The 13121-nt window shown below is 49.0% G+C and overlaps 6 protein-coding genes across 6 annotated transcripts; 2 read left to right on the top strand and 4 right to left on the bottom strand.

Moving 5' to 3' along the window:
- Positions 1 to 2737: 2737 nt before the first annotated feature.
- On the top strand, positions 2738 to 3709 carry POX_b02196 (uncharacterized protein; the record flags this gene model as incomplete). Its single annotated transcript, XM_050111110.1, has 1 exon — positions 2738 to 3709. The coding sequence occupies one exon, from the start codon at positions 2738 to 2740 to the stop codon at positions 3707 to 3709; it is 972 nt and encodes a 323-aa protein (XP_049971456.1).
- Positions 3710 to 4702: 993 nt separating this feature from the next.
- On the bottom strand, positions 4703 to 6464 carry POX_b02195 (uncharacterized protein; the record flags this gene model as incomplete). The annotated part of the gene is made up of 4 exons (XM_050111109.1): positions 4703 to 5078; positions 5144 to 5554; positions 5644 to 5959; positions 6050 to 6464. The coding sequence occupies 4 exons, from the start codon at positions 6462 to 6464 to the stop codon at positions 4703 to 4705; spliced, it is 1518 nt and encodes a 505-aa protein (XP_049971455.1).
- Positions 6465 to 7948: 1484 nt separating this feature from the next.
- On the bottom strand, positions 7949 to 10594 carry POX_b02194 (uncharacterized protein; the record flags this gene model as incomplete). Its single annotated transcript, XM_050111108.1, has 3 exons — positions 7949 to 8941; positions 8995 to 10410; positions 10457 to 10594. The coding sequence occupies 3 exons, from the start codon at positions 10592 to 10594 to the stop codon at positions 7949 to 7951; spliced, it is 2547 nt and encodes an 848-aa protein (XP_049971454.1).
- Positions 10527 to 10718, top strand: POX_b02193 (uncharacterized protein; the record flags this gene model as incomplete). The annotated part of the gene is made up of 1 exon (XM_050111107.1): positions 10527 to 10718. One exon carries the CDS (start codon positions 10527 to 10529, stop codon positions 10716 to 10718), a length of 192 nt encoding a protein of 63 aa, XP_049971453.1.
- Positions 10719 to 11648: 930 nt separating this feature from the next.
- POX_b02192 (uncharacterized protein) lies at positions 11649 to 11948 on the bottom strand (the record flags this gene model as incomplete). Its single annotated transcript, XM_050111106.1, has 1 exon — positions 11649 to 11948. The coding sequence occupies one exon, from the start codon at positions 11946 to 11948 to the stop codon at positions 11649 to 11651; it is 300 nt and encodes a 99-aa protein (XP_049971452.1).
- A 321-nt stretch (positions 11949 to 12269) lies between these two features.
- Positions 12270 to 12968, bottom strand: POX_b02191 (uncharacterized protein; the record flags this gene model as incomplete). Its single annotated transcript, XM_050111105.1, has 3 exons — positions 12270 to 12467; positions 12764 to 12871; positions 12924 to 12968. 3 exons carry the CDS (start codon positions 12966 to 12968, stop codon positions 12270 to 12272), a joined length of 351 nt encoding a protein of 116 aa, XP_049971451.1.
- Positions 12969 to 13121: the final 153 nt, after the last annotated feature.

Here is a 13121-nt window from a genome sequence, read left to right as displayed (position 1 = left end):
CAGGGCTGGTCGATTACCAGTACGATAAATATTTAGGTATATAATCCATCCAATTTGCTGTCTTGATTAAAATTGGAAGTGACGTCCAGGAATGGCATACTTAGGTATGTAGCAACCAACCTCTAGCAAGCCACTTCAATTGCTACATTGCAACACGTACCAGACACCTTCTCCCCTTCTTCTCTCTTTAACCTTCCTACCCATGGCTAGATAATTGCAACGCAAAGCTCTTCGGAAGACAAGATGATTTTCAAAGCAGGTGATTGCATTGGCATTGTTGGTAGATAGTAATGCTGCTATATTACATATCGCCCACCGAGACTTGGTATTATTCGTCAACCTAGGTATTAGACTAGAATTCTACAGGAACAGAGTAAACCTGCCAAGCCAGGATCCGGTTGAGAACAATCAAGGAGGAGTGAGGAGGCTTCCAAACACTACCGATTCGCGCAAAGCTTTGTATCAAGATATAAGACCATCTTAAGAGATCGTGACAGTGCCAGAATCCCCTTGATGCTAGTGATTGCCACTTGGGTTTCGAACCCCCCCGGGGGGGCGCGACGAAGAGCTCGTCTGCCTATCGTCTCTTTTCGTTCTTGAATGACGTCGCTTTCTCAAGTCGAGAGGCCATCTCTGTTGGATTTGGGAGACGGGATTATTTGGTTCAGTAGTCGATTATGATTGACCAGTGCTCAGCTGTTGATTCCCAGTGGAGGAGACCTTTGAGTGACGAAAGTCTAGGTCTTGTAAAGACCAAGACCGATTCCCTCCGGTTCAGCATAATTGATGGCCGTCGATAATGAGGGGGTTGTGTAAAACACCGCCGGGGCTGAAGTCGTTGTCCAAGCTGCCCGTATTCACCGTCGGTGGGATGAATGTTAGCTAGCGAGCCTGACTATCTCTGGAGGGCGACTGACTTTGTTCAGTCGAGGTTGGGGAAGAAGATGGAAAGTGAAGATCTTGGCTTGCGTTGACTGGGGAAGGTTAGTCAGAAGAGTAGGGAGAGATGGAGAGAGATGAGCTGCAGAGATCTCGTCGTTGTGTTTTGCGAATGCTTGAGTAAGTATACGACTTTTGTAAGGGATTCTTAGATGTTTTGGATAGAAGAATGACAAGTTCGATCTCGTGTTTTTGAATTTATGTCTCCCTCGCTGGTAGGTGCTGCTGTAAGAGGATATTTGCTTTGAAAATTGGGTAATTGAAATATGGACTATGTAGAAACGACACTCTTGACTAGGGATCTAATTGAAACGTATAACTTTTTCTCGGATCACTTGATTTCGGTCATTTGGTCGTCGTATAAAATACTAGATCTTCAAGTAGTTACCCCTCTTCATCTTAGTGTAAAGTGAGAGTGAGGTGAAAGTACGGTATAAGTGAGAGCTATATAAAAGTGAGGTAAGATTTGAATAAGAGGGAGGTGAGGTCCAATTAAGAATTCTTTTATCAGCTATTACCTCGGAAAGCGACAGGAAAGCGTTTTGCTACCTCACTTTTCGTCTCGGCTCTTTATGAAAACCGAAAGTCTTAATAGGATGACGACCCCTATTCAGGATCAGGTCAACATTCACCATTTTCAGATTCAGCATCCAAATACAAGCATCCACCACTACGACCTGTGTAGCAGCATGAGCTATATACAAGAGAAGTGGCGGGTCTACGAGCTTATATTCAGGTTTCTGAAATACACATCTTAGGGCTTCATCTTCGTATAATTTTGGCCAACTACCTTTACTTTGTGTCCTTGTTTTGAAACCCTGATAGACTTACTTGGGGCCTTTGGACGTTCTTTCTCTTATTTAAAAGTGGCAAGTTGATCTCCCATTCTCCAACATCATTTTTTTCTCGAATATCTATTTCATATTTTCATCTGGATATCTCTCATTCTCACTCCACTCGACCACTGAGATCTTCTCGCATCATTCAAAAGCACCATATTTCATTACTTATATCTCATCCTTCTCACTAAGGTTTCCATATCCTCTCTCTTCAAACTCAATACTGGTAAGTACTCTCTGATACACAACTATCTCTTCTCATTACGTTAATCTCAGCCTCTCTCTCTTCAACTTTACTTGGTTCCACAACTCGTCATATCAATCAGCCGTGCCATCTCTGATCGTTCCAGTCATAGAACACTCACTCCGAATACTACGTTCTTTCTTTACTCGGAATCGAAAAATCTATCCTTTTTTTTCTTTCTCTGATACAAATACTTGATATACTTTTCTCAATCTTCTTCTTTGACATCCTCGCTTCCCACTTTATTTGACTCCAGGATTCATCCATATCCATCAGCAGCATTCTCTCTCTTACTGATCTTTTGAGCCTCGTCAGGCAGGCTTCGTATTCCATATCTCCTCTTGCACTCCAGGCTGGTAAGTCCATCGCATTCTTCATTGCATGTCATATAGATACTCTTCTCAAGCTTTCATATCAATATCTCTCACTTTGTATGACATGACAACTGGGACTTATCACATCAGTCAGTACCGTCATCTCTCATTTTATGTTCTATCAAAACGCTCTACCAGGCTCACTCTGGGTCTGACTTTCTCTCTCCTTCTCCTACTTGATGCTAGCACGCTGATTTATCATTTTCCATCTCCCCACCATCAGTTCTTCCAACACTCATTTCAGATTTCCCAACTGAGCATCTCTCACTTGTATTTTCACTCTCACTTGTATTTGACTGACCAAGACTAGTCCTATCCATCAGCAAACCTTGTCTCTCACCATGGCTCCCGGGACTAATCCCTCCTGGAACAGACCCCCAGCTTCCCCTTCTCCCAGTAGAAACCACTGGGACTTCACCAAGAAGCTGAGTCAATACGCGACGAGCTTGGAACGCTACGTGTCCAATAATCCACAACTGAGCAGAATCCTCACTGCTCGAGATCAGCAGCCTCGTCGCCCGTTCGTCTCCGATGGCAGTATCAGACTTCTCCCCCGAGACTGCCAGATGAACATCTTCGCGACCGACGTCTTCCCCGGAGCCGAGCCCGTGGATCTTCTGCCCTTTCGAATGCAGATGCCTACTTTGGATCCGGTCCCGGTGCCAACTCGACTAGTGGGCAAAGTCAAGGCCCATTTCGACCCATCCAGCTGGCGTCAGACAGGCCCGGTGATGGAGACCTTTGGCCCAACGCCGGAGCTCCAACCTGGACCACTCTCTGAATCAACCTCTCGCTCTTCCTTCAACCTGGTCGTCGATCCTCCACCTCCATTCCCCGGTCAAAATGTCCTCCTCCGTCCAAAGCCCACCTCGCCATTCTACGACCTGGTCACCGACTCCGAAACAGTGCTCGACTCGCTCAACGTCGACCTCCACCGAACGGCAAATGACCACGTCCAACGTCTTCGCATTCTGTTGGATCTCCTCGACACGTGGGACTCGGCTCTCGCTCTTCGATTCGCCACCTTCACTCTCCAGGCTCGAACGTGGCGTCGAGACCGCCGGGGGTGGGAGCTGGAGATGGTGCAGGATGCCTTTTTCACGGGCAACTTGCACATGCTACACCCGGACTTTACGGTCCATTCCCTGGTGAATGCTCGATTGCATGTTGAGCGGGAAAATCAGAAAGAGCGAGAGGGGCAGGTCGAGGCATGGCTGGGGGTCATGAATCGGGAGACCTGGGCCCGATGGCAGGCTCATCAGATGCTGGTGAGAAATACGGCGGAGGGGGTTGAGAGGATGCTGTCTCGGTGAATGTGATGTTTTCTTTTTTTTTCCTCTTTTTTTGGGCCCGGGAGGCGTGGCTTCAAGGAGGATAGTGTGAGGCTTTGTGGGGGGGAACCTTCGGTGTTGTGTTTTGATGTCTGGCCGGACTGAGGAGATTCTGTCGTGGGCCTCTTTTGGTGGGATTTGCGGGTTTCTACTTGGATGAGAAATCCCGCAAGAGCGAAGATGACACTGGGTGGGTTTGATTTGCCAAATAGAGACGAGGTGGTTAGGAAGCTTCGTCTTGGAAAGATTGACTTGAGAGTCAAGTTTCGCTTAAAGGGTTGGCAGGCGTTTAGTGACTCTTTGGTTTTATTTAGTCGAATCGAGTCGAGTTGAAGTAATTCTGTTTAGTCGATTCGAGGCACATACCATATTCAAGTAGTGCAGCATCTTTTGAGTTGACTCGAGTGCTGATTTTAGTTTACTATCTTTTTTTTGCAATGCACTGGATTTAGGTAGAGCCTACTTGAGCTTCTAGTGATATTAATCGGTGTTTTCTCTCGTTTATAGTTCTTTTCCTTCCACCGTCTCGCTATGTTTCTTTACTTGGTAATCATTATATTCCCTCTTTGTTTTCTTTCTCTTTGTCTGTCTTGTATGCAACCTAGGCTGAACGCTCTCCCATGGTTGCTTAATTATGATTCTAGACACGCCAATGAAAAAGCAGGTGGCTTCTTGGCTATAATTAAGATATCTTTGACCTCTTCAAGAGAGACAACTTTGGAATTCACTCCAGTGCCAACATCCACATCACATCGTAGGTACATTATTCGTCAATGTTCAGCTTCAGTGCGGGTATCATGATAACGATGGGGGTGAGGGGGAAATAAACACTCCTCAGTCAAGGGCTCTCAAGTGTGTATCCATGTAACAAATGGAATCTTTCGCCACCACCACTTTGAGATTGAAAGAAAGAAAGAAAGAAAAAAAAAAACGTCATAAAAGTGCCCGGTCCATCCTCTTCATTTATTTGCAGGCTCATACACTCACCCCATTATTAATGTGATCCCTCTTCTCTTCCATGAGCTCTGCATCCGGTTTCACCCGGTGGATTTCAAATCCACCTTCATCTCGATCTTCACCCTTCTGTGGCCACAAGATCTGATGAGTAAAGAAGGCCCGGACCATCATAAAGCACACAAAGAAATACATGAGAATTAAAGGAAAGACCATCACAATGCCCACAATGTTGATGGCCTTGGATGAAAATGCTTTGCCAATGGCAAAGGTGGCTGTGATCAGGGCGGTGTTGGGGAAAATGAAGGAGAACCACGTCATGGAAAAGTCGAGGCGGCCAGGTCCAATAGCGGACCAGTGGGCAGCACTGGCCACAATGAAGAAGAAGATTGCCAATCTAACAAAGTGAGCCGGGGGGAAGATACCCAAGGGGAAGGGGGAGGGGAGGGGAGGGAGACTTACCCCCAGAGCCACAAGGCTGCAAAGTCCACGACCACCTTGATCACATCTGCGGCGAGTGAGCCGTTGCCCATGAAATCTGATGGAAAGCATCGCTTTGCAGAGGAGGCCATGTTGACGATCCCCGCAACGGTAAAGCCGCTGGGTCCGACGGAGACAAACATGCCTGGTCGCACATTTTCCCGGGGCAATTTCTGGGTCATCAGGCGATAGATAAAGGCAGAATAGACCATCATGGACATGAGAAATCCCACTCCTTGAATGGTTGCCCCACCGATGATGATATTCAGAGCGCGGTCCGGTGCCAGCTTGGCACTGAGGATGCCGGCATGAGGACCGATGATGAGCATGGGATAGGCGGGGAAGATCCAGATGGGGGTCATCTGGGCGATGGTGAAGGTTTGAGTGGACCAGCTGTGGGTAGGCTCGCTTAGTATTGCTCACAGAGGTGGACTCCTGGATTTCCGAGGACAGGATGGCGGAGGTTCTGTTGGAAAACCTACATGAGGGTATAGATGCCCGCAGAGAAAAGCACGGCCAGGACGGCATCAAACCAGAACAAGATGCCCACGGCTTCGGACAGCCATTGACCAGCATGAGAAGGACCGTATTGGGAGATGTTGATCAGAATAGTCCCAAATGAGACGAGACATGCTGGAACAAATAGCGACTCGGTCGGGTGAAGAAAGGACGTTTTGAAGGTATACGGGTAACAGTAGAACCGGATCGACATCATGGCACAAATAATGACAAAGAAGCCAATGTTGATGAGGAAGATGACGGTTCCAATCATATCCAAGCCGGGGAAGCGATAGGGCACTGTTCAATGACACCAGTTAGTCTGAGTCGGCGTGTGGATTGCCTCTCCTGTCGGCTGGTCCATTTGCTTCCCCGGGCAAGCTCTCTGACCTGTGTAGAGGACGTTCGCCATGCCTCCCGTGGCCATCGTCAAGGTGAAGTAAGCCCACGTGATGTGTCGAATGCGCTTTTTCCAGCTCAACTTCTTGGCTGAGGCGTCTGTGTTTCTTCGTGCGAGTCCTCCACCTCCATGATATTGCTCACCCATCTCATCCGAGTCCCCACTGTCCCGCTTATACTCGTCCAGCTTATGAGTGTGATCAGTCCCTCGCGAGGTCGCCTTCTGGAGGGCCGCCTCCAGGGCCGACGAATGGATCCCACTCAGACCACGATCTGCGCCGGGGAGCTGGTTGGCTCTGGCCTCCTCGAGGACTCGGACAGCATCTTCAATCGTGGGGGTACGAAACCCTTCCTCACCCGGACTTCGCAAATATCGGGGCACTTCCAGTGTCGATTCAGAAGACATGATCCTCAGAGGGAGGCTCGCCGTGATAGGGCTGAAGCGGAATGACAATCAAGCCAAGATACACCTCAATACTTGACACACAAAGAGGGAGGGAGAGACAGAGAGGGACCAAAAGAGGGAGGGAGAGACAGAGAGGGACCAAAAGAGAGAACGAGAAAGAAAAAGAGAAGTGGGGGGCGGAGGAAGAGAGAGAGAGAGAGAGAGAGGTATCTGCAATACTTCAATTTGCCTCCGAGTCTGCAAAGATGCACCCGAGAGAATCGGGCCAGTTCCAAGTCTGGAGGATCCTATGGATCCACCAAGAGAATCAGAGCACAAGACGCAATCCAAAGTGATCAATCTGCGCATCAAGTTCCTGTGGGACCCAAGGAAAGTCGGGTCTGTGTGACCACCGTTGGCGGGCAAGATGCTCCCAGAGGAAGAGGCCCTCCATTGGACTTCAAGGTCGACGCCCATCGGGTGTGCATCCGCCTGGAAAGTCTAAATGACGTCCCAGCAAAAGATGCGTTTCAGCGGGCACCAACCACGAGCGTAACGCATCACGAGTCGCTAGCGATGGAGACCACAGGGATCCCGACGCCATGTGGGGAAGGACCGCTCGGCATTCGGCATGGCGCTGGGCAATTTATTTCAGCTCACAGGCCTTGGGCGGGACAACAAACCCCCTCTGTGCAGCAGACCTGGTAGAATGGCCAATATGAACTGTGTCATATGCAGTATGTACATGATACCTTGTCCAGGACTACCACAACCGAGTCAGTCGATCCATTTGGTGAGAAAGAGAAGATGCTGGTGCCAGGTCCAAACAGTCAGAACCTTAGATTGTCACGACAAATGACGTGGGCTGGAAGAGGTACCCGGCGGGTATTGACGGGTCCGGGTGACGCACTCCAGGGACAAAAAGCTACAAGGATGACTAGGTCCTAACAGTCCCGAATCCAGTGAGTCCGCACTTCATTCCAGGCAATATTTAAGGGGGGAAATTAAAGCGTCCTCAATTTTTATTGCCAAGTGCACAAGACACTGCCGTATGGCCAAATCAGGGCTTTCCGTCCGCTCCGCCGTACTTAAATCACACGCCGACAGGTTAGTAAACCACCAGCGAATCCCTGCTGTTGTATGTCGGGGCCCACCCACTTTTTCAATTCGTGGTGGGAATGGTCCTTGCCACCATACCCTTCAGCCCTTTCGAGTGATCACCCTGAACACCTTGAATGTCAAACGAGATCTCTTTAGAAGACTCTCACGTCGATTGTTGACATCATCAATCTATCTGGCCCCTGGTCTGTTCAGCAACTAACTCCGAAACCTTCTTCCAACGAGAATCACTGCAGCTTTGTTCCCATTGCTCAGCAATCCAGGCGTCAATATCCTCCACTCGCCGCTCCTGAAGGGCTTCCACCATACCCTTCAACATACGACGCGCCTCCTGCTTGGTTAAGCCACTGGCAAGGCCATGATGGAATCGTCGCATAATCTCGTTATCAGCTGCGCGAGGCCAGCTCATCAGAACCTCGATCTCTCAGAGCATTGGCAAGAAATAGATCATCGTCGGTTACGCCCGTGTTCTCGGAATAGAGTGCTTCAAGCTCCGCAGTCACGTAGGATGGGCCAAAAGCCTCTGCTGCAGGCACTGTGCGGGCAAACTGCCAATCAATGATACCGGTAATGTTGAAGTCCTCGTCGACGAGGAGGTGGTCACCCTTGTCGTCGACGTGTTTCAGGAAGAATTTTCCGGCAATGTCTGAGGCCGCTATTTTGGTGGCATTGTCATGGAGAAATCGATAGAAGAGGAATGCTTCCAGCGGATACGTGTGGTGAATTTGTCCGTCGGAGGTTAGATCAAGATATTGCTCTGTGATGCTGTTGGTGTAGTCCAAGGACGTCTCGAAAGGGCCGTAGGTGTCGAGCACGGCGAAGCGGTTGCTTGCTATGGAAGACAGCTTCGTATGTCCGTCCTGCATGACGAATGAACCTGCTAGCTGCACCGGATATTTACGAATCTCGATCATGATGTCGGCGAGCTGTTCAAAAACTCTCTGTTTCTGTGCGTCTGACGCGTGGGACGCATAAAAAGGGCTCCCGGGCATGGCTTGCATCAGGATGTAACTCACACTAACACGGTTCGATGGATCAGATGCGAGTCCGTAGGCATACCGTTTCGGAGATGGGATCTTCGTCTGCTCAAGGAACCTGAGTGTTGCATATTCACTTGCCACGAGATATTCCTCTAGCTCAAGTGGAAAATCACTGAAGCCTGTTTGAGGGACTCGGACAATCCATCTCTCGCCATTTTCAAAGACGAGCCATCCGTGGTAGTTGGCCCAGCCCATCATGGCTTTACCGCCGACTTCGAACTTGCACGTGAGTCCATTGTGGAGTTGACTCCCAATCCTGGCAAGCTCGTATGTGTTGATATGGCACAGCAACTCCGATATTTCGTCGTCAATTGACTCTTCCCAGGCTTCATCATCCAGCTCGATTCATATATGAGTATCAATTCGGACTTGTGCACAGAGAGAACTCTTACCTCGGATGATGATGGACATTTGTGGTATTCTTTCGACTGGTGCTTGGCACAGAGATGTCTGTGGCATTTTGCACAGCTCCGTTGACGGACACCGGGTCTATCACAGTCGCGCATCGAACATGTTGTCCATCGAGAAGGCTGTGTATTTCCAACTTCTTTCACCGCCGTACTGTCACCCTGGCACTCTCCGGTCTTGTCCAGAAGGTCTTGCAACCGAGCATCATCGATCCATTGGGAAAGGCGATTCCGACGCCATGCTTCCCAGTCCATGTTCAAATTAATACCAGTGGCGGTGGAAAGAATGCCTTTGAACATGTCATGCGCCTCGCTCCATGAAATGTTCATGCCCATTCCAAGGCCAAAGGAAAAGCGACGAACAAGGTCAGGGCCGTCGGCAAAGCGTGTTAAAGATGGACTCGTGGTTTTAAAAGACTCAAGCAGGAGCTTGTCACCTTGGAATTGCCCAAGTTTGCCTTTGTAGATGTCGCCCATCTCTGCGGTCAAGAGAGAGGGACCAAATGCTTCAAGGCTAGGTACCACCCTGGCGAACGTCCAATCGATGATACCGGTAATGTTATACTCCTCATCCACCAGGATGTGATCACCCTTGTCATCCATGTGTTTCAAGAAGAACGGACCATTGTCAAGAGTAGATTCGAATGCATTCCACCTGCCTCGTTCTGCCAGTTCCTTGAGGTATCTGAAGATGAGGTAGGCATTGACAGAGTATGGGGCGAATAGCTGCCTGTCACAGATGAGGTCATGATACTTCTCGGCCCATGTCGTATAGTATTCCCGCGCTGAGTCAAAAGGGCCCATCTGCGAAAATGTCCCTGTTCGATCGCCCACAATGGGTCCGACGCTGAGACTCCCATCCAATTGAAAGGATAAAGCGCTGATCTGCTGAAAAGGATGCTTGTGGATCACACTTAGGATATCTGCATACCTCTCGTACACTTTGCGTGACTGCTCTTCCGATGGCTTCAAAGTTAGAAAAGGGGTTCCAGGGAGTTCGTCGACAAGCATATATGCAACGCCAACCTCATTGTTCGGGTCATTGCGTAGACCATAGTCATGAAGGCGGGGCGCAGGGACATCTATACTCTCAAGCCATGTCAATGTCGCACATTCACACTCTAAGCAGCGGTTGCTGAAGTCGTCCGGAAACGAAGTGTAATTGTGTCGGAGTAAGCGTGCAAGCCAAGTTGTGCCATTTGAAAAGATTATTCGCAGATGGACATGCATACCACCCATACGGTCCTCCCCAAGGTGATCTGAAGGGTCCAGCTCACATGGGAGGCCTCCATTATGCTGCGAGGCTCGACGCAGGAGATTCCTGTCATTGACCCTCGCTCGGAGGTCTTTCAGTTCTTGCACTCGCGCAGAGTTCCATGAATCATCGTCCAGAGGAACAATCTAGGGCAGTTAGAACATATTCTGGCTGGTCACAAGTTTAGCGTACCTCGCACCCATGCATTGGGGATACAGCGTGGTCGGCACAAAAATGTTGATGACAACGTTCGCAAACACCAATGTCGATTGCAGCAGCAGCAGAACATTCCGCGATACAACAGGTCCAGAAGCGAAATATCGAAGACATCTTGACCTGGCGGCGATTCTGGTTGCAGAAGGGTTCAGTTGAGAATTATGCCGTGTCTTCACTCCACGAAGAAGGTGTGCCAAAGACTACTCCAACACGACGTATCCTGGACACTAGTGAGTAGTCGGTGAGGGAGTCTCAGGTCTGCATGGAAGAGAGAACTTCTTTCGTACCCTCAGGTCATTGTGTTGATGTGCCAGTGCGGGCCGAACGTCGCCCCCAACATCCTCTTGCGTTAGGGCCCCCTTTTAGCCTCGAGCCCCTCGGTAGCTAGCAATGGACCATTCGTTTCCCCCCCTTCCGCTCTTTCGGGCTACACGTATTCTTGTGTAGGGAATCATTCGTTGCTTGGAAACAATCTTGGTGAAAGGTTGCAAGCTCGAATTTGTACCACGCAGGATGAAAGGGAAATCAGATTCAAGATCAATTTAATGCAAAATAGCTCACTCACAACAATCCTGGCTACATCACCGGTGCCCGGACTCGTTCTTGATAACCCATCAAGGTTGGTCCAATCTTCCCTAAAGGAGGATATTGTGGCACTTCGCTTGGTGCAGCTTGTAGGGGGAAGTGCAAATAGAATTCCCGCGCAACCAGGGATATCACACCGACGGCCCTTTGGAAATATCTGCGGAAGCTTATGGGTCCTGAAATGCTTCTGTATCGTGTCCTTTCGGGCATATTCAAATTGTTTTGCTGTGGGGTGAATATCTGTGCTCCCCAGGCACACCGTACATTCGAGGCCAGAGGAACTTTTCATCGGAAACGGTAAAAGGTCAGCCCTTTCCGTGGAGTTGGCCTCAAATTTGACTCGCTTTCTCAATGGTTTCGGTACATTGAGTCTGTGAATTTCAAGTCGCAGCTCTACTGATCGAATGCGGTCTTCGACCAACTCTGCGTCATCAACTGTGTCCACATCTCGGTTCTTAAATTCAAGATCCGCGAGGGCTTTCCTTTCCAGCTGTATGTGCGACGTGTCTGGTTCAAATCTCACCGGATTGTCTCGGTGGTTCTGATCAATGATATGATTGCCGATATTCCCGAAGAACTCGTCTCACATTTTCCCTTTTGCGTCGTCGTGAATTTTCTTCCGCCTAGCCCTAATTAATTTTTGAAGGGTACGATATTCATCAAAGCGCTTAGCATCATCACTGGTTTCTTTATTCAGTTGATGAAATTCCGCAATGAGGTCATTTCGAAGCGCTTGATAGGCAAGCTTCAATTTGACGAGCGCCTGATCCGCCTCAAGACACTTCTTCTGGGGTTCTGTGAGACCCTGCGGTGCAGAAGCATCCCTGGTGAGACTTGAATTGCAAGCAAGCTTGAGTAAAGCGTCTCTGGCTGGGGTTTCCATAAAGGCAGACTAAGTGTCATCTCTGACAGAAATATAGTACGCAAAAGTACCGCCTTTTTTGTGACCCGTGATGATGTTTCGCGAATGTTTATCTAGGTGCCCTATGGGAAAGAAGTTAGCGTATATCATTAGGCAGAAGCTGAGTGGAAGCCCTCCGTACTTAACTTAGCAGTAGCCCCTTTGCGGTATTTGTAAAGAGTTCCTCTCTTTGGAAACCTAGCTGAAGCGCTTGTGGACCTCTCATATTCTAGAGCTTGGCTATAGGTCAAGGCGCGTAGCGGGTTTGTAATCCAGATTTCCTCCTCGCTTTTCATAGCCCTTCTAAAAACGGAGATCTCTTTGACACTTGCTGTGAAATGGGTAGGGGTCTGGTACCTTATTGAGTTCCCAGATATATCGAGGACATTTGATGTGTTCGCTGGCGAACGCATTGTCAAGAAAGGCGTACTCAAAAATGTCTTGGATAATGCAAAGGTCCAGGTTGTCGTTTCGTTCGGTATAGGTGAAAACAGGCCTGATCTGATTTAGAACGGTGCACACATAATCTGGAATGTTTCCCCGTGCAGTACGCCTTTGTTCCTCTTGCCTTTGTTGAGTCTGTGGGTGACTATCATCAGGAGGACCTGGCTCTTGGCATCTTCAGGATGTTTCACCATGTACAACTCAATATCCTTCCATTTCAAAGTATCATTACTCCTCATGTACCCAGATTACTCGGCCAGTGTTCCGGGCCGCGCCGATGTCGAAGTCATCATTTTCCGCAATGTGCTCAGTTGGCATTAGCATCGGAATGCGGGAAACGCCACATCACACACAGCTAGGAGGTGATAAGTCGAGAACAAGAGATCGTCGATATTGATTGATAGTTGCGCCCTACTCCTTAATTCAAGCTCGTACTCGTCGGTAAGTGTTGTGCAGGCCAGCTTCAGTACGTAAGTATTCGCCGGCTTTTAGGACATAGTATGGGATACGTACCATTGTCATCCTTCCACGAATATCGTAAGGGAATTCGCGGTACATTTCTCCACATCAGTACATTCTCAAGTATCTCGCGAGAACAAGGAAGCCTGACTGGTACTCCACATTGTGCTCGTCGAGGTACCATCGAAGGAAGCCTTCAATGACCCGCAGAGTGATATTCTTGGGTCGGTATTGAACGTCTGGCGGCTCCAG

Source organism: Penicillium oxalicum, chromosome II (assembly GCF_001723175.1).
Source record: "Penicillium oxalicum strain HP7-1 chromosome II, whole genome shotgun sequence".
Lineage (NCBI taxonomy): Eukaryota > Fungi > Ascomycota > Eurotiomycetes > Eurotiales > Aspergillaceae > Penicillium > Penicillium oxalicum.
The sequence above is the reverse complement of the archived record's forward strand: the minus strand, read 5'-3'. Positions and strand labels throughout refer to the sequence as shown.